At 43.7% G+C, this 24188-nt stretch overlaps 2 protein-coding genes across 3 annotated transcripts in view; both read right to left on the reverse strand.

Moving 5' to 3' along the window:
• Positions 1–2964, reverse strand: part of LOC1271349 (breast cancer anti-estrogen resistance protein 3 homolog) — a 36491-nt gene extending 33527 nt beyond the window's left edge. The window contains exons 1-2 of one of the 2 annotated variants that reach the window (XM_061656772.1): positions 1957–2964; positions 651–836 (exon numbers count right to left, since the gene is read on the reverse strand). In XM_061656772.1, the coding sequence (XP_061512756.1) occupies positions 651–693 (43 nt within the window). In that variant the 5' untranslated portion in view covers positions 694–836; positions 1957–2964. Of the gene's footprint in view, positions 1–650; positions 837–1146; positions 1921–1956 lie in introns of those variants that run through there. The other variant, XM_061656773.1, reaches the window with a different exon arrangement.
• A 986-nt stretch (positions 2965–3950) lies between these two features.
• Positions 3951–23748, reverse strand: LOC3292001 (uncharacterized). Its single transcript, XM_061656775.1, has 6 exons — positions 22776–23748; positions 6940–7309; positions 6739–6866; positions 5607–6664; positions 4790–5152; positions 3951–4721 (listed from the first exon to the last, which is right to left on the reverse strand). Exons 1-6 carry the CDS (start codon positions 23320–23322, stop codon positions 4365–4367), a joined length of 2823 nt encoding a protein of 940 aa, XP_061512759.1. The 5' UTR covers positions 23323–23748; the 3' UTR covers positions 3951–4364.
• Between the last annotated feature and the right edge of the window lie 440 nt (positions 23749–24188).

Here is a 24188-nt window from a genome sequence, read left to right on the forward strand (position 1 = left end):
TTACATGCTTCTTATAGAATGTTATCCACCCCTTTCGATGCTCTCTCTCTCTCTCTCGCTCTCCTTCTCTATCTTTTCCCCCCATACACACATAAAACCACTTGGTGGAACGGCTAAACGAAACTGATTATGAACGTTCCCCTGTACGGCAATCAGCCGGGTAATTAAGATAAATGGAGCCGATATGCTGCACCAGAACCCACCGATGATGATGATGATGATGGTGATACCTTCCCCCTTCGCATACGATTGCTTGCCTGAAATCGGTGTGAAATCAGACTAGACTAGAAGTCGTTAAAACTGAGCTTCAGCTACCAATATCATAAAAAAGGGGTAGAAATGTGTTTCACATGCAGTTGCTTGGTGAAGTTGCACGTATTTTGCATACAGATACAAGGAGTTACAATAAGGGGGAAAAAACAAACTCCCCCCCCCAAAACACGCAAACACTGGACACGAACTAGTACCATCGAACTGGTTTGGCAAGTTTTGTGGAGATAATTTCACTAACCATACAGTTGGTGGAGGTGGCTCAGAAAACTAATTAACGCCAACCCGCCGGTGAGTGTGACTGTTTGGCTACGAATGGGTATATATCCGATTTGAGGCACTAAGAACCGCGACCCTATACCACGGGAAAAAGAACTTACTCTGCGAGCGTCGTTTATCCAGTTTGCTGGTGGTTTTACCCATCGTTGTACTTCTCCTTTTTGCCTTATTAATGTGCACCGCCGTAATCAAATCAAAGCCATGTCCCGCAAGATGATCCACTTAGCATGGGCGACCGTTGAACGTGACGACCTGAGGGCTCGCGAGGCGCTGGTTCTTGTCTTGTTCTGCAAACAAAAATGAAGAAAAATGTTCCATGAAATTGGCAGCACCACTGCCCTTAAACTAATGTCCTTTCCAGTTCCGTACTGGTGCAAAGCGCGTTTCATCCCACCGGCAAGTGCTAAGCGGATTACTTCCTTGAGCTTCCGGAGCACTCGGAGCGTCCGAAGTTATCACCTTCTAGCACATCTTAAAGCATCAAAGATGGAACGATGAGGATGATGATGATGATGATCAGGTCAGAAAGAACGTTGCCAAAACAGAACAGAAAAACCGGTACCGGGACCGTTTTTGCTTCCATCCATCCCAAATCACCTGTTTATCTTCATTCCCGAGATGATGAGACCGCCTGGATTGACTGGATTTGTTTCATCTAATGTGCAGCGTTTGTGCTTTTGTGGCTGCGTTTCTGAATATTTAATGAACCTCTCCCGAACAAATGATGTCACGAACTGGTTCCCGTGTGGCGGTAGGAGTGCAGAACTGAACAAACAGTTCCTCTCCGGGGTGCTAATCTCAAAACCTTTCCGATGCTTGTCCACAATATCTTGGGGACGAATCGCTTCAACTTTACGCACATTAAGTAATCATGAACGATGTGTGCTGTGTTTGTTCAATGGCGTTGTGTCTTTGGGGGTTTGGGAGAGGGGTAAGGTTGCTGAATTCGGAATGCTTTTTTGGGGGAGCGAAGATGGTGGAATAGTTGTGTGGGTTGTATCTACTATCAGATTAGAGCTTGCTTGCGTTAGCAGGTACTTCCTTGTATGGACGCAGCTTGTTAGTGGCTTTAGTTCGCTAAGCTATTCTCTTTGAGGTCTGTATTTGGTTGATCTGAGTTTGAAGCGGGTGTGAATTATTCATGTTTCCTACTTTTTGGCATCCAAATGTATGTGTTTTTTCTAGAAATTGAGCTAATATTGATTTTTGTAATATAAAATGCTCCACTGTTTTCATCTTGTTTAAATGTCTTTAACAATTCCTTAAAATCCTATAAAAATCTCACTCTGACACCTTAGCAACACTCACGATCTCGCACGACCTGGACCGTACCGTCACATACACAAAACGTCCATTGTTTCTACTACTAATGACGGCATACCAAAGCTCTCATACTCATACAATTACCAATTCACTTCGATTCGAATCGAACCAATCGTGCGCCAATCGTGTGTCTGGGATCAGTTTTTGTGCTCCAACCGCTCGTGTCGATTTGTTTCGAATGCCTCCGTTGCAAACGGCACGGGAATGTGTTGCCGCTCTAGCCACAACAGACAAGCTGCATTTGAACGCACCCTGCCCTGCTCCTGGACTGCAGTTTAATGCAAATTTAACGGCTCTCAAACACTGCAATTGAAACTGAACGGCGCGTGATCGTTTACGAACGCCCTGGCCTGTGTGGCGTGTGTATTGGCCAGAGAAATCTTCAATTGTTTACGATTCCGCGTACGTAATGTTAAGATGCTGAGATGAATTTCTAACGAAAAAGCAAAACACATCACTTGGGTTCACTGTACACTTTAAGCACACGCACTTGAATGCAGCTTATATAGCACGAGCCCGCTCTTCTCAAGCGAAACTGATGCATTGGATCTTCTCATCTAGTTGGCCATCTAGAGACAATCTCAACCAGTTGGCCACGACAGTAAGACACCTTTGCAGTATTTGCCGATGTATATCTGCACAAATCACATGATGGACAGAATTGGCACTGGTTCGCCAATACTGTCCCCAGTAGCATTGCGCGCTTATCACTGCTTATCGGACACTGAACATCTTGGAGGGACCTTCACAACCTTCTAGTTTCACCACCACCGCTTGGGACGCTTGAGCAACACACTGCTTCAAAGACACGCACCGGCCACTACGCAGGACACTAAGAACACTTCACACATTCTTATCAAGCTTCTGCACAAAACATTTGTAATGTATTGTGAAACAGCATTTTATGACACCCGAAAAAACACAAACTCTGGGCACGGAAATGTATCAAACAACAAGCTAACGCTACTACCGCTTTCGAGTGTACACGGTTGGGCACAGAATGATGCGGCAGCGCGGTTTGGTGCGTTACCTGTCACGACGACCTCACATGCACGCGGCGATGACAGCTGTGGTGCGCGTGTGGCTCATTGGCGCGTCCGAACCGGTACTGCGTTCTGGGCGGCGATCGTGGGGAACGCTTAAGTCGCTGGGAGTGTGCGCACAAGTCTCACCCTCCCGACAGCCGGTGACGTCATGAAGTTATCGTGAGGGTGTGCTGAAATCGTGCTGGGCTAACACGTTGATGTTTGAGCTCGGTTAGAGTGACTGAGCGTAGGATAGATTTCATTGTTTTTTTGGTAATTTGAGTAAAATTCACAAAGACTTTCTACGACATTTGTAAAAAAAAAATTTATATAATGTACATTTATATAATTGCCGTAAAATATGCAATCTGTGGATCAACATGTACTAGTACTTCCTCACACTTTTCAATCCATTCACGTGCCAGTAAAAACCGCCCATTGTGTTTGACCAGCAACACCCGCAATGAGCAAACGTACCTCTTCTAACCAACACCCTTCAAACCTTCCACACTTGCTTATCATCAACCCTTAGCACACCTTCGACCACCACGCTGCACCACGCAGCTGTGTTGGCCACCACAACGCGCAACGGTGTCACTTTCTTTTGACTCGCATTACCCTCCACCCTGCGCAACCTTCAGCGCTTGCGCTTAGGAATGCAAATATTTGAACCATCGCGTACCGCGTATGCGCAAAGCTCGCTTTAGTGCGCGGGAGATTGCGTTCTTCGGCGACGGCAGCAGTTTTTGAGCTGCTTTTTTGGAATGTTTTGAAACCTGTCGCGCGCCAGTAAGAACACGGAACGGCAGTCCGGGTTTAATCGTACGGGAAGTGATGGAATGTAAAGAATGTGCTGCGTTGGGTACGAAGAATTTGTGGATTTTTTTGTAGTTTAAGTGTCAGAGGCAGAACCTTACATGATTGCTGGTACGATAACGTGACGTTTATCAGCGACATAGTTTGTCATCAATCAGTGATAACTACAGATCATCTTTCTGTAGAAGGTTTATCACATTCTCGTCTATAAAAAGACATCAAAGACACAATTTTGAATTCCTTGTGTTATCTTTCGTCATTTTAAATATTTATTATCCAATCTATATACTCTACCGGCAGCAGCTACACATACAAAAAAACATTCCTTCTCTAAACAATACTCAATAGCACTCACATGGCCTGTCATTTTGTCTACTTTCAGTCACATTTGGAATATCTACACTACATAACCTTAAAATTGTATACTTTTTTCAGTACAGAGCACTTGAGTGTTTCCTCTATGGCTGACTATGGTCTGTTTCTCCCGTGTACGGTATATCTTCGTTTTATGACACAGTATGTTACAAGGCTACACGGTTAACCAAGCTCCAAGCTTTCTATATACAACAACAATACCTCAGTAAGCCTCAAAGCTAACAGCCCCATTACAAAGCGTACACATATACGCACCAACTCTCACACACACACTCTTTACGCGTACTTGAGTTTGTTTGCATTTACATCCGGAAAGAAGGTACCGGCCGTTTTGACCAGTGATACAGAATCGCGCGACTGTTGTAGGGCTGCACCAGCGGTGATCATCGAAGAAGATCCAACACCTCCAATGCGAGCTGATGACGAAGAACCTTCCGGTGGTGGTTCCGGGCCGGGAAAAGCGCTCTGACTACGGTAATCCAACAGCGCTGGCTGACCGGTGTGAAGCGCTGGCGGAAACGCGAGCAAAGGTTTCTCCAGCGCGGCACGATCACCGCGACATTCGTGGTTCTTGATGTCCGCGAACGTTTCGAACAGCTTCTGGCAGACGACACACTTTAGGTGATTGCGAGACTAAGGAGAAGAGATTCAAGAAGAGATGATTAGAGAGATTCAGTACCCAACCAAAGACCCCTACAAACCTTCTCCGGTGGGTTTAGTTCAGCGTTCTGCATCATGGAAGGTTCCTGATTAACCTCCCGCATATGACGCTCCAGCAATTGGGAAAAGTTGCCAAAGATTGATGCCGAATCCAGCCCGCTCAGATGCGCCGCTCCCAAGAAGCTGGATCCACCTGCCCCCACGTACTGTTGTGGATGAGTTTTAGGAGCAATTCCACCGGCAGAAGGACCTGTCCGACCCGTCTCCAGCCCTCCATTCCGTTCCATCTCGGCAACCGTCGTACCAGGCACACCGTGAGTCTGTACTTCCGCTGGAACCGTCGCTCTGGCATCACTCTTTTCCAGCTTGAAGCTAGTGAAGATGGCTTGCGGCGAGTCTTGTACCTATACGCAGCGGTCCGTTGACAGGTGTTTGGAAGAAGGCATGCACGACGAAGCACGAAAGTTCGGTTGTATTATTTCTGGCACACAGTACGGACCCACAGGAAAGTGATCACAGTGATGACTGTTTGCGGGGATTTAATTGATTCTTTAGAAGGTGATCCTCCAGTAGGAAGGATTTGTGTACTAACAGATGATGATGATGATGATGATCGAGTGGTTAGCAAATACACAGATGTTCTACGCTTGGGGTTAATGAAGAGACAAAATAGGTTGCCTTTCCTGTACAGTACGTTACACATCCAGTGAAAGAAGAAATAGAGAGAGAGAGGGAGAAAGAGAGAGACAGAGGGGGAGAAGATGTGAAAACAGAGTGAATGTAACAAAATGTACATGAGCTGCTCTAGACCGGTAGAACCTGCTTCCCCCAACTGACTTCATGCGACATGAAACTCACGTTATTGTACACCTCCATGACGTGGTTCTTCCGGGGACGTCCACGCTTACGATTGAATAGCGTTTTGCTCGAGCTGAACTGCAGGAAATTGGCCGTCTCTAGCAGCGCACGATCACGATCTGCCACACCGCCTACTATCGTATCGATCGAGCTGGATTGTTTCCCGTTCGCTGTGGTTGCTGAGGTCTGCGGTAGCACAGAGTCATCCTTTTTGAGCAACCGATAGTCAACGGTTGGATTGGACAGAAGTTTCGAACGTGGCGGTGTGCTGCTAAGTGCTTCCCTCTTCAGGTACATCGGAACATCGGCCGGTGATTCTACATGATTTGTCGCTTCCTGAGGCTTGTATTTCCGTTTCGCTGGCGGTGGCTTATCATGTCCACTGCTTTGAGCAGCAGTTGGTAGCTGGCTGTTGGCAAAATCCACCGCTGGTACACCCATAACAGCACCGTAAATTTGATGCAGGTAAGCCTCTTCAATGTTTCCCATCATCGAAAGATTTCGTAGCATTTCTACGTTTTCCGACGCGAAGATCTGCTCGTAGCTCATCTGCTGTAGCATCTGCAACCGCATCTGATACATCATCTGAAGTGGTAACGTACGGAACGTAATCTCAGCCATCACTGAGAGCAAATCCAGAAAAGGGTTTTTAACCACTGCTTCCTGACTTCTAGTGGTAGGTTCCGGTGATAACCGTGCTGTCACTTCTTCCCTTACTGGTGATCGCACTTCCGGCACCTCCGTCGATGACTGCTCTCCACCCGATCTGGCACCATCCGCGTCCGCTTTGCTTTGGTTAAACTTGGAAAGCAGATTGCGTGCCATCTGATACCGCCTGTAGTCCACCTCCGTGTCCATACGCTCGTGCTTGCGCTTGTGACTGAGCAGCTGCCCGCTCGAATGCAGCACGTAGTGGCAGTTTTCGTGCATACAGTGAATGTGATTGCACACGCGCGAAAACCGACAGTCCTTGTAGGTGCAGTCCTCCGTTTTAAGGAACTTTTTGTAACCATCCTTCAGCAGCATCTCATCCTTCAGGTGGTACGTTTTGTGTTTTTCTGTGGAGAGATGAAAGGAAGATATTAGCATTGGTAATATTTACTTTAAACGAATGTTGTCTATTAAGTCTTACCCATATCGGCTTTGTTTTTGAAGGTATATTTGCAGTTCTCCCGCCGACAGTGGAAATGGGTCGTCCGCTGCGTACGGAACGCACAGTAGTCCGTGTTGCAGTCTTCCGTCGCCCGAAACCGTTGGAATCTAGGACCAAAACAAGAAAGAAAACGATAAAAAAGACTCCTTAACACCCTTCAAACAACCCTAAAACCCTCACCCATTCTTCACGATCGCCTCGTGCTTCCGGTGGTAGTTGGCATGCATCTGGACGTCGCTCGTGCTAATGTACACCTTATCACAGTTCTCGTGCACGCAGTGGTAGTGCGTGTGCTTGTGGTTATGCTGGCACGCCCCATACTGTATACTACAGTCGTCCGATGACGAGAAGCGGTAGAACCCGTACTTGAGCGACTCCTTCCTCTTCTTGTGCCACTTTAGATGGCGTATGATCTCGTACTTCTTGTACAGCACCTTCCCCCGACAGAACGTGTCGTGGCAGTGGAAGTGTTCGTGCAGGTTCTCGTACTGACACTTGTCGTGTTTGCACTCGTAACCGGAAGCGTATCGTTGAATGAGCCCATAATTATCTGCGGAGAGAGAGAGAGAGAAGCAACAACAAAGCAATCATTGAAGGTGGTTGTACAGGCGTTTGAAATGGTTTGTTGCTAAGCGCCTAAATGTATGCAATGCGATCAACGTTGTGGATGATATCCCGAGTGGTGGAGTGTACCAGTAGAACCTCGTTATGAGATGTCGTTTTATTAAAATTTTGGTAATTATATATTTTGATCAAAAATGGCAGAATCATTCAATAATGTGTTTTTATTGATAAAATTGGATAATTATATAAATTGTATTTAATTTAATTATTATTAAATTAATTAGAGAGTCAGTTTTTGATTTCATCTTAATTTGTTCATTTTTATAACCGATTGACATGTGTTCTTGCTTTGATCTTGGACAATCAATGCCACGAGAATCAAAAGCTTTAAAAAAAATTGGTGTTTATTCTCTATATGGTGCACAACAGCTCAACGCGCCCCTAGATCTCGATCCCCCACACAACAATTGAACGAAATGATGAATGGAACGGACCCGTCCAATCGACCGTAAGCCTAATAAGCTAAAGATTAGCCATCCCAAAACCCGACAACCATGTCCACAACCCAACTGTCGCGTTACAGTCAAATAAAAATAAGAGTGAAATTTAAATTGATTACCGACGCCAACCCGCAAGTCTGATTCATGAAGTGATCTACTTCACACATTTAATCAACTGCCTGCCCTGCTTCATGTCGCGTGGTGGCACTTACTAAGCACATTTCTTATCATCAGTCCTCTAGCCGACCGAAGTGCCGACCAACCTTGCACCCACCAGTATGCCCTTTTTTGCACGCAACTAGCTCCCCTTCTTCCCATCCCCGTCCTTCGGCACCTACTAATACCCGACAATTCCACAACCAATCAGCATATCAGAATCTTGACATTACTTCCGCTCGAAACTCGAAAAACCGATCAACTAAAAACCTCAGACCCAAGTTCAACACACACACACCCGAATAATGTGCGCCATACGAAAAAAAATAATAACCCCCTGCTCAGGATTAAACCACCGCAGCGGCGCGGTTTGCCGCGCCATTTGAGCCGATTACGCTTGTTAATATTCCGAGCCGCGCAGTATTTCGGTATGCCCGGTTATGATTGGTACAGTTCGTTTTTTTATTCTCTCTCTCTCTCTCTCTCTCTTTCTTCACATCCGATCTTCGATTCGATTTCCACAAGTTCACATATTTCGATTGTCTGTTTTGTTTTATTGACGTTTGTATGTTGCATTTGCTCACACTTGCTGTGTGTGTGTTTTTTTCTTCTCATTTTTAGTTTAATCATCATCTCGCACAAACCAATTGTGGTTCCCCCTGCTCCCTGCACTAACAGGCAGCGCGGTAGGCGCACGTGGTGTGAGCCACAGTTTAGCCAACTCATGCTCCGAGACCTGTCCGTGAAGGACGTAAAGGCACCAACAGAGTAACGTGCGTGCATGTGTGTGTGTGAGAGAGAGGGGAAAAGAGTAAAAATCTGTAATAAAAACACTAAACACAAGCTCCGAACCAAAATCCGAACACTCTAAATAACGTTTTACGAAAAGGAATGGTACAAAAAACAAGAAACAATGCTACATTAACCATGATCTTGACTATCGGCCCCGGGTAAGTATAGCATGGTTTTGGTGGGATAGGAACGACCAAAACGGGGGAGAGATGAAGGTGGTCAAGTGATCGAAAAGAGAAAAACTAAATTTCGTCCGAAAACCAGTATTTTGATGAATACGTGAGGCGAAATCAATGCTAATGGTATGTCAGAATTTCGTCAGAGATGTGGTAAAAAAAAACAAACTCCTCGCAACAAAATCCTGCTCGGCAAAAAAAAACCACCTTCCATACCAGTTTGCTCGCCATTTCATTTTGGATTTATTTTAATTCATCTGAAATGTCGGGACGCTCTACGAAGCCAGGCTGTTGATCGCTCTAGCAGCAGCAGCCAACGCGATCCTCCAGGAGCTTTCATAATCTTCACAAAATCGAATACCATGTTCCACATCTCAGTGTGTGTGTGTGTGTTTTCTCGGTACTTTTGGGTGATTTCTGGTTGCTCTATCATCTAACTCTTTGCACCTTATCCCCTTCCTCTCCCATTTGCGGGCCGATCATGTATTAATTTATATGAATTTTTCTGTTAGCTCCCCCTGGGTGGGGTTGGCGCGCGCGGGTTCTGGATGTTTGAACGACCGAAAAGTGTGCCGAAATGGTAAAGCATTCCGGTGAGGGGAGCGCTTTTTTCTGCAGAATCTTTCTGCTGTACCAGTTCGTGCTGTCAATCCTGTCTTTGATGGGGCATGGCAAGTCACAGCCGAGAAGGATATGGAAACGGTCCGAATCAATGAACCGGCGAATGTGCGAAACATGCCGGCCTGACATATTATTGGCCGCAGAAAGAACGTAAAAGCAACCCAAAGCACTAGGTAGAAGGGTGTTTAAAGTACTGGACCATCGCCGTTACGGGTTAGACTGATTGGAGAGCAAGGATAAAGGACTGTCTTCTTAATTTAGTCAACACGGCCCCATGTTCTTATATGGGCATCGTCAATGGAACAGGTGGAACTTATTCAAGGATGAGCACAAATGAAAAATAGATTTATAAAGCGCTAAGCTAATCATTTATGCTCTATGTGTTCGCTCCAAAAACCCTATTGTAATTAAGATACGATTTTGCTGTAAAATTCGCTCCAACAAACTACTGCTTCCATAGGAATAGTGTTTCACCTTTCAACAACCGGCCAAGAGGTCAACCCGGCCGCAGCATAATTATTCGGTTTTCGCGAAACCCCACCATCCATCGATAAGCATAAGCGGTGGATCGGGAAGACACGGGGAACCGCAAGTGCGAACCGCAACCAAACGGAGCCCACAAAATAACACAGATTAGACCAGTACCAATGCCATATTTGGCACACTCGCTCGATATTCAAAAACCGGGGGAGAGCTTCCCTCCAAAATTATACTGCCATTTATTTCATTTTTTTCGCTCTTCTTGTAGCTCATCTTGAGCTTCTATTGGGAAGGAAAAGTTGCTTGGTTTCTTTCTTTTTTTATGATAAATTATGTGTTTAGAAATATGCCAATGGTAACGAGGTAGCTTGAGGATCATCGCCGTACGCAATCCTGATCATTCCTCTGTTGGCCACCGGGTTTTGTAGGGGTATGGGTTTTTTTTTTTTTTTGAGAAATTTGTAAGAAGAAGGCTCTAGTTGGACGTTCGGATGGTACGCTTTATCATCATTTTTGGTCTCCTTTTTTTGGCTACCCCGATTTATAACAATAAGCTTTAGTTGTTATTGTACGCAGCAATTGGGGGCGAGGACTTGAAGGGATTATTCGGTTGGTGAGGAGAGGAGTTTCTATTTTTGTGTGTCTTTATAAGCAGCAATTCCTGTTTTTTCTTATAAAATAACAAAATGAGATCTTAAATCGGCCAATTCAATTCTTCAATCTTCTCATTTGCTACTAATTAACACTAACAGTAATATGTTGTTGCTCTATAGAAAATAACGCTCCATCCATTCTAATTTGTACCCAAAAACACACCCTCAAACTCAAATAGAAAGCCCAAAGCATTGCCTTCGACAAAAGCAATAAATCCTCGGGATGAAATAAAGAAACAAAAAAAAAAGCAAGCGTCATCACTCTATTAAATCCAAGCTCAATTGACCTCATCATCGTGCCTTTATTCTACCCCATACTTTCTCACCTCTTTTATCCACATTCATTCGGTAGAACACTCTTCCAAACCGACACGCTCCAATCGAACCGAAAGGGGGCGAATCGTCATCGTCGTCTCGATCGACACACTTGGGCACTTAGTGCCTTTGCTCTGGCCCTTGATTTGAATTTTAGGTGAAATGTAACGTTTTTTCTTCTTCTTTGTTGCTACCTTTAATCTAATATTCCGTAAAAGCAGAGATGATGATCACAACAACAACAGAACATAAACGATCGATATACCCGGTCTTTTAAAAGGAATGATGTCCAGCGAACCACAAAAGGCAAAGGGTTTTCGGTAGAAGAATTAACAACAACAAAACAACAGTGCGTATGACGATTGAGGTTGGAAAAATTTGAATAGAAAGATGAAAAAACAAAAACGACTACTACTAATACCAGTCAGCTTAACGCTGGTGAGTAGAAGAATTCCACCTTCCATCACACCACGAACGCAAATCATTCGTTCGCTGTGTGTGTGTTTCTTAACATCAATCAATTCATTGTTTTCGTATGATTCTTTATTATCTTCATCCAACCCGGGATGCAAGCAGAGTTCCCGGGCTTCCGCTCTCTTTTTTTTTTGGGTGAATTTGAAAGAAGATTCTTAAGCGTTAAAGTCACAAACACTGTGACTCTCGCTCAATGATGCTTCGTTTATGATTTGTGGTTATGATTTGTATGCCGGTCTCTCAATGGTAAAAGTAAGGCTCAGCCCTCTACGCTACATTGCAGAAGCTTTACATTCCTTAAAATATTCCCAAGCAGAAATTTTTATTACAGTTTTGTCAACCACGCGCCCGATCAGTGTACATAATTTATAAAAAAAAATATTTTAAAATGCGATGAAAAAAAAGTTAATTGCTTTAAGATGAATTGATATCAACGAGATTAAATTCTTAAATAAAAAATTAAAAAAAAAACAAATTTAATATGTTTCATTACTGCACTTTACTTTATGAAAAATAGTCTGAAAGTTGGATGTTCTTAAACACCCTTAAAGCTTTCAATAGGAATAACATTTCACAGTAGAAAATATCAAGTATTCAAAATATATGTAAATAAATTAAATATATGAGATAAAATTATTACCTATTCAATTTATGTTTTAGGCCATTTTGAACAAAAATTACTTTAGGCACGAGGGCTCTTTTTGAAAGCGATAAATGAAGTTAATAAATACATTTAAAAATTTCTATATCCTGTTTTATCAATAGGTGGGTAAATAAATAAATCATATGTTTTATAATTAAATCCATTTTCTTGTTCAAAATTGTTATTATTGTAAATCTAAATTTTAAATTTTAAATTTTTTACAACTCTGGTTGCTGTTAACAATGAAAGCTTAATACTAATATTATAATTTATTTATACTAATGAATTATCAACGAGTTTTATCTTCAATAGCGATTGCTGTACTTTTCTATGTTTGTTAAAGTATTTTTGCTTTTCTAATTATCATATAAAAATAATCAATATTAAGACATGATTATCTATTAATAAGTTCATCCACGGCGGTTAAACAGGCGTTGAAAAATTATGCTTGGGTTTGCGATAAACTGGCGTTACGCGTAACGCTAGCGTAACGTAGAGGGCTGAGCCTTACTTTTACCCATGCAGTTAAAATAGAACCCAATACTTGTTCCGTAATTAGAACTAATAAGAATTCTTAGAAATCTGCAACTATTTTCTCACTAACTTCATTTTCCTACTCTTTACTCCGAGTATTCAAATGAATTTGCTCTCCTTATTCTTTCTTTTAATCTTGAAGAACATTTATCATGCCCGCTTCTTGTCCGCTTCTGCCTTTTTGCTGACTGACAACCAATCTATAACTCAATATCGATTAAAAAACACACCACATACAAATCAAGAAGGAAGTAAAATAAGCTCAACTGAACATCGAAACTCAGCAGGAGCAGCAGCAGCAACAGCAGCAGCAACAGCAACACCCGATCACCTATCTCAATCATTTGCGTCCGCGCAAGGTGACCGATTTAAATATCCCAAAATAGATCGGACCGAACTTGGGCCTTGCTGAAACTGGACAATGAGTTGGTACAGAAATGATAGACGATCCCGAGGAGTATAGTGAAGGCAACCTTACCCGAAAGGCGCAACAGTCTACTTCACCCCCCATCAAAAAAACCTGCCCCAAAACAACTCGCGCTGGGAAGAGTTGAAGCCGAAAGATTAGACGCGAACAAAACGCGTCATGAACAAAAAATTAAGAACAATAATACATCAGCAAAAAAACATGAATGTTGTACGCAACAACAACAAAAAACACGACAAATGATTCCGCAAAGAGTATGTAAAAAAATCACATACCGCCACACAGCAAACTGTTTCGAAAACGTAACAAGTTATTTTACCGAGATTGGCAACAGGCGAAATCTGCGTACCAGAAAAAGCTCCCCCGGAACATGCTTGGCGGGACTCGTCAGTGGCGATTGAAATGAGTGAGGCAAGGAAAAGACAGTTTGAGTGCGAAAAGTAAAATATGTGACCTAGCCCCTGAAATCCCCCCCCCCCCCCCCTCTGAACCCATTGACGTGGAATGAAGGCTGAAGAAACAGACCTCTCTGGAGCTGGAACGCTCGGAAAAGGAAAAGCCGGACGGAGCGGAAGAGGATAGTCAAAGTCTGCTGGGCTGGAATTGAGCGATGATAATCTCTGAAAACGCAACACCCCAACTACTGGGGCTGGGGGCCGAAACATTAGCCATAAAAAAAGAAAGAAAAGATAGATCTCTGTAGTTGTTACTTTGGGCACGCGTGCACACGCGCTATACCCGCGCGGTTTGCTGTATTATTACAATTACTTTGCTGTTAATGCGCTTTGCGCCTTGTCTCCATTCTTCGAGCAGAACTCGCTCCGGCACACATTGATCTTGATCGATCGAACGAATGGCAAGTAATTTGTGCTTTGAAGTTTGAAATCAGTGTTTTTCTATCATTTTCAATATTGATTGAGAGAAATTTGCCGTTTTTTTCTCTGTAGAATTTGTCGAAAATTGGTGCAACATCAGTGTTGGAAATAAACTCTTTCAAACTTCAGCGCTTGAGCTTAAGATCCTTTGAGGCTGACGCCAAATCACAAAAAACCATTGAATCGAAGGAAAAACGTAGCAAGCGGGGCGTTTAAAAGGCAGGAAAAGCTCACAAAACAAGACAACAAGAAAGCAAAAAAAACATCTAACGGACACAGAAACGCATAAGTAGTAGGCTTGGTGGTTGCTCCACTCTCTTAAAAGCCATCAATCGAGCTAAAGCATTATCCTCTCCCCCCCTCCCCCTTAAACTTCTTCACAACCCCTCCGCCGCGTGACGTCAACAAACGCGTGTATGAAATTATTTATCGAAATTATTATATTTCTCCACGGTTCTTCTGATTGATTTATCGAACGCATTAAACTAGTTCAAATTGATTTCGGGTTTGGGGTGTGTTTTTTGTTCTCTCTTCGAGCGAAGTATTGCCTTCTCTGTGTCCCACCAGCAACACGAAGAAATAAAAAGTGACTTGCCAAAAGGCAAAAAAGAACCACCGCGCTGGACGCGCGAGACGTCTTAAGACACACGCTTCCCCCGCAGTAGAAAGGCTCCTCTTCGCGCTAGAGAGCTTCGCGGCTACACATCCCAGAAAAGCTTCCAGCAGCTTTTGCCCGAAAACTGATCATTTATTCTTCAAAACGCACACAGTGGCGGCAGCGTTGGAAGGTATATATTTTACTCTCCTTTTTCCGCCAACTGCCAACGGGGGTTGCTCCATTTTTTCCAAGGGGCAAATTTGCGGCGCTTTCGCGCGATCCCTTAACCCGCACCGATCTTGCGCAGCCGGGTGCTCAAGCTCAAAAGGGGGAGAGAGGCGTCTTTCATTTGGCGTAATGATACGGTGGCTTAAAACATTCCTGCTAGACTGCGGTGGAGTGGCGACCGGTTTATTATTATTTTTTTTTTCGCTGTGTCTGCCCTTGCGTCAACTGGGGTTTGGTCTAGCGCTTTGGAAGGTCTTGGCTTGGCAGTGGGCACATACACATACGCGCGCTCTGACCTCTGGCAGGGATGAAAGGATGAAAACCACTCCAGGCCGGGACTGCGGCGAGGTGGAGGAGGTCAAAACTAGAAGCGTCTTAAAAGCTTCCGCATTAATCTACTTATTTGCGCTCGGCATGCCGCTCCGCGCGGACAAAACATGACGGACAATTTTATTTTTCGGCGCGGAGAGATACCTCCACGGATGTTGGCTATGGCGCTTTTTTACGATCGTGCGAGATTTGTTTATTGACTTTTTGTTTGATCGATCGGTATGTGTGTGTGTGTGTTTTATCCTTCGGTTGGCCGGGATCTACTGCTTCTAGGGCTACAACAGTTTCCATTTCTTATTGGGGTCATTTGTAGCATTCGTTTTTAACATGCTCTTTAAGTTAATTGGGCAAGTAACCGTGTCCAGTTTGGTGTGGTTTGGGGTGTTTATTCTTTGGCCGATGTTGGGCAGAAAAGTAATAAGTAAATAAACATGTAACATGCTGATCTACATTTTTATAACGCTCTTACGATGATAAAAAAGGAAAGAATGAATTTTATGTTCGCAACAAGGCATTTTTCGACCATGTAAAACGAAATAGAAAAGAACATAAGTACATACAGGACAAAAGGAACATGTTGATCAATCAACAAAGATATTTCAACAAAGGATAAGTAGAAGAAACAAGATGAATAACTCATTTAATATGAAATAAATTGAATAAATGCAACAAATTAAAGAATGAAACCTCAAAGAAAGAAGCAAATAAGTAAAATGGAATAGATAACCGCTATCAATACAAATACAACAAGGAAGAAGATGAAGAAGTAAGGGAAATATGAACATATTAAACAGCGTTAAAATGTGACAGAACCAAATAGAGAAATAACAAAATCAATTACATCAACCAATTCTCAACAATTTAATGTGTTACATTCCAAAACATGCAAACGCTTCAGAAACGTTCCAACAAAGAAACGCCCAGCAAACTATCATTCGATCTTCAATGAGGACTGTTTGATTATATGTTTGCAAAACTGTGCAGCAATAAAAATATTAACCCGCCTGTGTGGTCTCTTGCACAGTCTCACACAAATACCACGCCTTCCCTCCTTTCGGTACACAGTCAAGCATCAAACAGCCACCATTGCATCAAGTGACTTTGTGGTCCATATTCTGATGTTTTTGTTGAAAAAAAACGCATGAAAGAAGAAAGAGCCACATCAGCAAAATCATAACCACTTGATGCGCGCGGGAAGGAAGGCACAGGGCAAGCAGGGCACAAGACAAAAAGAGAACCCTCAGCCTCACCCTAAACTGTCCACTGGGGAAGTGTATCGAATCCCTCCGTAGCCATAAGGACCATTGACCCTCTGGATGGACCCTCTTCTGGCCCTGTCTTGCGGGCCAAGGATAAACACACACAAACAATAGCAGCGTATGTTTTGATTTCCAAAGAAAGCATCACCCACAGACAGAGAAAGAAAGAAAGAGAGAGAGAGAGAGAGAGAGAGAGAGAGAGAGAGAGCGCAGCATCATGTTTCTTGCCTTTCCCATGAAAGACCAGTTGGGATTGGGTTTTATTAGGTTTGATTGAATTATGCACTCGGGCTCGTGCTAATTAAGAACGATACAATTTCGTGCTTTATTATACGAGAGGAAAAAGTGCTTGCAATGCAAAAATTACAGCGCAGAGCGAAACAAAAAAACAGCTTATTGAACTGTTTTTAAAAATGTTTAAATTATTCCCACCAGCCCATCAATCAACCCAAATCACCGGAAGATTTTCAATAAGGCACCGCACACAAACTCCCCCCAATACTTGCCAGCTAAAACAATGGCATTTCTAACCAAAAAAAAACAACCCCCCCCCCTTCCAAAACGGAAACGGGATTTTCTGTGTGCCCCGCACAGGGAAGAAGAATTCGTTTCTTGTGCATTTTTGGTTTTCAACAGAACAGAATGAATTTCATAAAACGATGCATTTTGTTGACGATGAGCTGGTACGGGGCAAGCAAGTGGAATATTAAACACATTCTGTTGCGGTTGCGTCGGTCGAGCACGGGAGCACACACGGGTCTGCTGCCATCGATTAAGCGCCGGCAGGAAGTGAGTCTTCAAGTGAATTCACGTTATGCTGGGCTGTGACATCATCTTCTTGGGGCTGAGCAGAGAAGTGGAACACAGTTTGGAGCAACGGGAAGGGAGGAAGGACAGTGGAGTATGGAGCTAGGGATTTATTGTATCGATATGTTGATGAACAGGCACGTGCACGATCCACGATGTTGTGGTGTGAACCATGTTTATTGTTCGTTTTCTCGTAGATGATTCTCGTAGATAAAACATAGTAGAGAATTAAATGAAGAGAGCGATTGGTAATGTATAATACGACTTATTTTAAACAAATAAAAGTATTTACAAACATAAATGCGAAAAAACCAATATATCAGCACACACAAGATTTAAAAAGGGCGTTTTGTTGCGATATTGCATTATATTGCATACATTAAGGCGTTTTAAGCGTCCGTCAGAGTTAAGCGTTTATTAAACCACCTTTTCAGTTAAATAAATACAAATTTAAACCATTTCTGGATGCCATACGTGACTCATATCTGGACTTGCCATTAATTCAACGCTCTAATCAATTCATCCCACTCTTGTGTAGCCGTTTTTTCCACCGAACCATTATATCAATTTATGCTAACTGATCATACACCGCGTGCATTCTAATCACTCCCATATGGGCGGGGGGAGGGGGGCTCCTTTTTCAGGCAAAAAAGGCACTATGTCATGCATAAAACGGTAATGCGTAATACTTTCTGCAACATTGCCCCTGTGATATGGCCACCAAAGCGGAAGTGACAATGCGTCGGTATTGGCCCGTTTGCTGTGGCGTGTGGTGATATGGTGAGGAGAAAACAACGCTTCACAACACCACTCGCACACACAGTGTGAAGTCAAACTTTAGACCACGGTATGGTCACGCTGGCACACTGGCACATGCGGCATTTGATTCGCTTTGATTTGCTTTCCCCTCCCTGCCCTTTCTTCCCTCTCCCCCTCACTGCCCAATGTGAAAAGCTGGCTGACATTCCGCAAACGACGCGATATTCCCAATAAAAACTCAACTCAACTCAGCGTTCCGTTTGCGCGCGCGCTCGCGGTCAGTGCGTTGATTTTTTCCCCTGTTTTGTCTTGTTTTTTGTGTCGTTTACCCTGCCACGCTGCTTTTATTGGTTTATTGTGACTAATTTGGTTTGATTGCGGTTTCCGCGGGTATGCTGGAAAAATGCTTCTGTCGCACAACCACTCTTAACGCTTCAGTGTGTGTGTGCGCGCACTTGGGACGACGGAAAACGTAACGAAAGCGGGGTGTAGCGTCGTACCCAAAAGGGTCAAAAGGTTAATTTCATTGATTGAGCGCAGTTTTCCTCCCCGGTTTAGTGTTGAGGGGGGTAAAAAATCTGAGTTACACTACAGTACAGGGCAGTACAGGGCGGGGAAAGAATTGATAAAAATGAGTTTCTCCCGCACGTTCGCAGAATCAGTGAGGGCAGCAAGAATTTCTTCCAACCGTTCAGCGCGGGCAAGTCAAGCATGAAATTCGTTCCCGGTACGATTAAAATCTTTCACTTCGAGGTTGAAGTGATGCGGAGGAGATATGTGAAAGGGTTAGGACCATGCAGGGAGATGAGGCAACTATGCTGAATATATGTATGTTTTCACTGAGTCAGCCGCCATATGAGTGAAGGCCTTTGAACCCTGATCGGTCGGCCATATGCTGGATAATTATTTCTTTATGTGTCGAACGATGCTTCCCCTAATGAAGGGGTTTTATTGAACTACAATTGAACGCTAACTAGGAGAGAAATTTTATATCTAAAATTTGAAGCATCATCTATGTAAATCAAACAATTTAAACGACGTATCTGTGCACCGCTAACACACCGCTAATGAGTCTAGCACGATTGATCTATCTTTTCAAGGATACAATCCTAAACAAAGTCATGTACAGCGATCGTTGCGCTTGCCAACTCGATTGCCAACTGCCTCTAAACAAGGCCATCGGACACAAAAGCACACACACACACATGTGCACAGGTCGAAATCGTCGTAGAATTTGAAATGAAAACCTCTCACCTCTTTCACCATTTCTAAAATTGTGATCTTCGGATCAGTTATTTTCGGTAAGAACAACGACAAATTTTCCTTCACCAAGCACCACGCGAAACCTTACTTGTTGCACACAGACAAACACACACACACACGCTCTTTCTCTCACTTCCTCTTCGATAGCAACGTTCATCACCTGACCCAAAGAGTCAATCGAGCCAACCAAAAAAGAGAGGACGAACACGAGCAACGCCAAAAAACTACGGGAAAAAGTCGATCAATCGATCGAAGAGCGACTGAAAATGTCCCAAAAATATAACCCCCTTTTCGAGTGGGTGGTTGGGCGAATGGATGGGTGGTTTCAGGCGGTGGAGGTGGTGTAATCTTATGCCCTACCCACTGATTTGTTGACAAATTTGCACTTGGTTGTTGGTTGCGCTGATACTCGCTACTCGCTGCCAAGAAAGTAAAGTGTGAAGAAAGAGAGTTCGCTCATTTCGATAACAAATTAATGCAATAATTGAATTTAAATAGATGCAGCAATGCATTGTAAGTAAGAAATAAATAATTGTTAATTAAAGCTATAAATAACATACTCAAAACTTGCATTCCAGTAACAAAAGGATAAAACAAAACGATACAAATTTAACTATAAAATTACGAAATAAAAATAAAAACATAAAATAATCACATAATAATCACAAATAGAAGAAACACACTAATTTAACAAATGAATATTAAACAAAAAACATGAGAAAATTCACAAAAAAAATCAGAAATAAGAGCAAAAATAAAACAATTTTCCACTAAAGATATGTACATTACAGCTAATCGAAGCTGAAATCAAATTAAATTATAAAACATAATTCAAATCCCCAAAAATCAAAAACTATTCCGAAGCAATCCTCAAATTCCCATTGCTTTCCATCCAACAAGAAGAATTCCAATTCATACCTAACAGGAATGCCAGTATCACCAATTCCCTTTCATATTTCTCTCATCCTACAAACTATTTCAAACGAACGAGCAAACTATTTCTCAAAACTTTGGCTCGGGGTATCAAAATCCTTTCGATGAGTTTATTTCCAATTCATCTTTCAGTTGCTCAAGACAAGCTTTCCGCTGAAAGTGCCTACGATCTAGGAAGGCGAAGCGAAGGTAAGGGCAAAGTGTAGGTGAACATGACGAAAATTCAACAAGCACAAAGCTACACACGCAACACAGACTTTTATCTTCCAAAGCCACAGCAAGGATCGTACCGAAAGGTCTTTTTTCGGTTCTTCTCCCTTTTGGCTTTGCCGTGCCTTCTTCTCCTCGACTCGCCTTTTTTCACATCTTTATCTCGCCTTATTTCACCCGCTCTTGAATCAATCTATCATCGATACTTAATGTCAATTTCTCGCTCGCTCCCCCACTCCCCGGCCGGTACGGCGAGCGAAATTCATTTCATTTCATTCGTATGTTGTGTTATTATATGCTTTTGAACTATTGCTTCGTTTGCTTCATCCCTCGCCCCCTCCAAACCGCGCACCGTACATTTCAAATAGGAATTTTGTGTCCAATGTTCGATTGAAAACCCCGCGAGATCCACGTACCCACGGGAGCCTTCTTTTTAAGGCTCTGCCGTGTTGTTGTTTTTATCCAAATCCCGTGGCTTGAAATTCGACCGCCGCCGTGATCCTTCACGTCAAAGGCGAAGCTAGACAAACAACAAGTGGACACGCTGAAATGCTGGCTGGCGCTGCCGTAAAAGGCAACAAGCAACGCGACCTGCCTGCGTGCCACCTTCTCCAATGTTTCCAACGATCGAAATGTTGATTTTTGTAGCTAAATCAACGAGAAAGAAGACGAAATCGAGATGACATTCGATTGAGGAGAGAAAAAAATCGTCCAAAATCGAAAGAAAGTAACGCGTGATGGTAAGTAAAATAGGGTGAAAGAATTGAACAAACAAAAACACTCCAATATGTATCCCTCCTCGCTCGGTACACACACACAATGGCTAGAAACAACATCGATCGCGCGATAGATCACTTTTATGAAAATCAATTAGAAATTAATTTACGATCGAAGGAAGGGTTCGTGTGGCCTGCTCCCGCGGGCCAGTGTGTCTCTCTGCATCACTCATCGAAATTCGAATTATTTGATCGTCGAGCTCACGATCACGCTCCGGGCTATAGATATGTTGCCTTTTGCTTCATATTTTTTCCCTACGTTTGCCCTATCATTCTGTAGCAAAAAAAAAGCACACACATTTGTCTGTGTTTCGTTTGCCACTTTATAGCCTCTTCTCATTTCACCGATCATTTTGGCGCTCTCGAAAGCGACTCGATCTTTGGTGGAGTTTGCTTCAAATTAATTATATTTCATGCCTAAGCACTTCTTTTTTCGCAACAAAGCAGCGAACAGCGAGGGCTGAACAAAAACACAACATCACCCCACTTCCCTTCTAATCTGCCGCTCGTTATGTTGCTTCCCTGCGTTTTATTCCGAATTATTCTCTTCACTTTAGTTGCGGAACAAGTGTGTCCGTGTGTGTTTGTGTGTGTGTGTGCTTGCTTTTATTAGGTGCCTGTTTATTCGGCCCCAAAATGCCAACTGCGCCCGTAAGGAACTGTCCAGCGTTAATGCGTCTTTTGAATATGCTTAATATGCTCGAGATCATGGGATAGGAGGCGATTAGGAAGCGGGCAGGAAGGAAAAAACCGAGGGGAACAATTCCAAACGAACGAACGAACGTAGTTATGTTGACGCGATATTGCGACGCCGTGGTAGTGTGGCTGGTGGCAGAATCAGAGCAAGACGTCAAACATGTACATGGGAATGGTTGGGAATGCTAGAGAACATATGAAACGGAGGCTGCTCTTCATGCCGTTGATGATGAAGATGGAGAGTGAGAATTAAATTTACGATCACCGGCAATGAAAAAAAAACAGCCAACGCATCTCAAGGCTGGCCAGGGAGGGAGTTATTTTTTATCAGCGATAGGAGCGAAGGAGTCGTTTTTTGTTTGTTTGTGTGTGGGGACAAAATGAACAAATGGGTTTCGATAGTGTACAAAGTATTTTTCTAATGGAACACTGCGTTGTGATGTTCGTTATGAGCGGTGTTTTGATTAACATCTCATTTAAGTCACTTAAGTCCCCAGGCTATTCGTAAGAAGTAATGTCCTTCTGGAACTAATTCTACCTGGAACTCATTTAGAACTCCTTAGGTTGCGTCATATCCAAAAAGATGTGGAATTCGCTGTAAAAATGAGGATTTCTTCAAAGTTTGAGAATCACTCTTGGACGCATTCTGATTGAATGAGCATTGGAAACTGTTGAAACTTGCATTCAGACATTACTGAGGTACGTAATTATTCATTAACAAAGGTCCTCAAACGGAGGACATCTAACCCTAAATTGAAGATCCAGATACTTGTAATATCCAAAACCAAATATTAAGCCACAAACTGAATTGACATAGTCTTTCTTCTGTGATCTTCAATATTTTCAATCCCTTTAAGGATCTACAAACTACTAGATCTTGCGAGTCTTACACAACACCACAAAATTGCGTAACCAATGGAAACCATTAGAAGTCTCAAGCCACTCACCGTGCAACAGCTCCAGGATGGTCGCCATACTTTCGTCCTTCTCGCTATCCGCCAAAAACTTGCTAAACTCACTAAACTTTGCCTCGTCCATCTCGCCCAGCCGAGTCTTGAGCGAGTTGTTATTGTTGTGAATGATTGCGCCACCACCAACACTGCCACTTGCACCACTAACGTTCCGATTGTTGTTGTTGCTGTTGTTGTTACCACTAAGTGGACTATTGTTGTTGTCGATCGAATCGCCACACTTGCTGCCACTGTCACCGACCCCACCGTACATCACGGTGGTGCAGCTGCTACTGCTTCGATCACTTCCGGCCGTACACTCGAGCGCCGTCACCCCGTCATACTCGTCCTCTTCGAACTTTGCGCATGCACTGCCACTGTAGTTCAGCACTTTGCCCATCTCGCTCGAACCGTGGCTCGTTGCATCCTCGTCCACACTGGCAAACCGTATCCTTTGGATGACGGACGACGGAGACGACTTGACACCGCCCACCGGATAAACCGATCCCAGCTCCTGCTCCCCATTGCTCTCCGGTGACATCATGACTTCGGAGCCTTCAGAGCCTACAGACGCGTTTTCCAAACCGAAAATCTCTCCTTGTGTTCTCAAACTCGATCACAAACCGTTTGACAATAGTAACACCACACACAGACACACAGACACACCACGCCACTAGTGCAAGTGCTTTACATCGCACAGGAAATCTAGAGCACTGGGCCACTACCAGCAAGCATCACCACCTATCTAGAACGCATGCTAATGTTACTACTCGTTGGCAGTTGGCCCTTCTGCGAACCCTTTTACCGCGCTCGAACTCAACACAAAGTGCGCACACACCCAACCGTCCCTGCCTCGCTAATCACGACCTAATGCTCAATTGCGTGCGTCTACGCTTCCCCTGGGGTAGCGCCTTCTCTCGAGATCCTGTGCGGTGCGTGTTCGTATCTCGACTAAAGTACACCGATTCGACATTGCGCGCTGGTACGTCCGTTTACGCACCGCAACCGACGGCAAACGCCACGAGACCGCTCGGCTCGGGTTCGGCTCGCTCGTTCGGGTCGACGTTTCGGGGTTTGTGTACGGAATGTGTGTAAGCGCGCGCGCTCGCGCAAGCGGCATTACACAGGGGGCGCACACAAGAACACAACCCTCCGGGGCTTCTCAAGATCGAAGATCGTTACCTTTCGACCCCTATGTGCGTGGCTGTATGTGTATCTGCTGAATGGAACGAGTCCAAGGAACCGAAACGATAGAGGAAGACATGAGGACCGGGGGAAGAAAGGAGCACACACACACACACACACACACACACTCGCTGGAGCGCTCAATTCGGCTGGTAGTGCGTCAAGTGCAATTGCCTCCCCCTTTTGCCGGGGACCGTTCCTATCTAATCACTTTTTAACGCCTAC

This window comes from Anopheles gambiae, chromosome 3 (assembly GCF_943734735.2).
Source record: "Anopheles gambiae chromosome 3, idAnoGambNW_F1_1, whole genome shotgun sequence".
Lineage (NCBI taxonomy): Eukaryota > Metazoa > Arthropoda > Insecta > Diptera > Culicidae > Anopheles > Anopheles gambiae.

Coding starts and splice junctions, on each gene's coding strand:
- LOC3292001 (XM_061656775.1), bottom strand. CDS start 23,322: ATGATGTCACCGGAGAGCAATGGGGAGCAGGAGCTGGGATCGGTTTAT. Junction 6,665..6,738: donor CAAAAACAAAGCCGATATGG/GTAAGACTTAAT, acceptor ATCTCTCCACAG/AAAAACACAAAACGTACCAC. Junction 4,722..4,789: donor AACTAAACCCACCGGAGAAG/GTTTGTAGGGGT, acceptor TCTTCTCCTTAG/TCTCGCAATCACCTAAAGTG.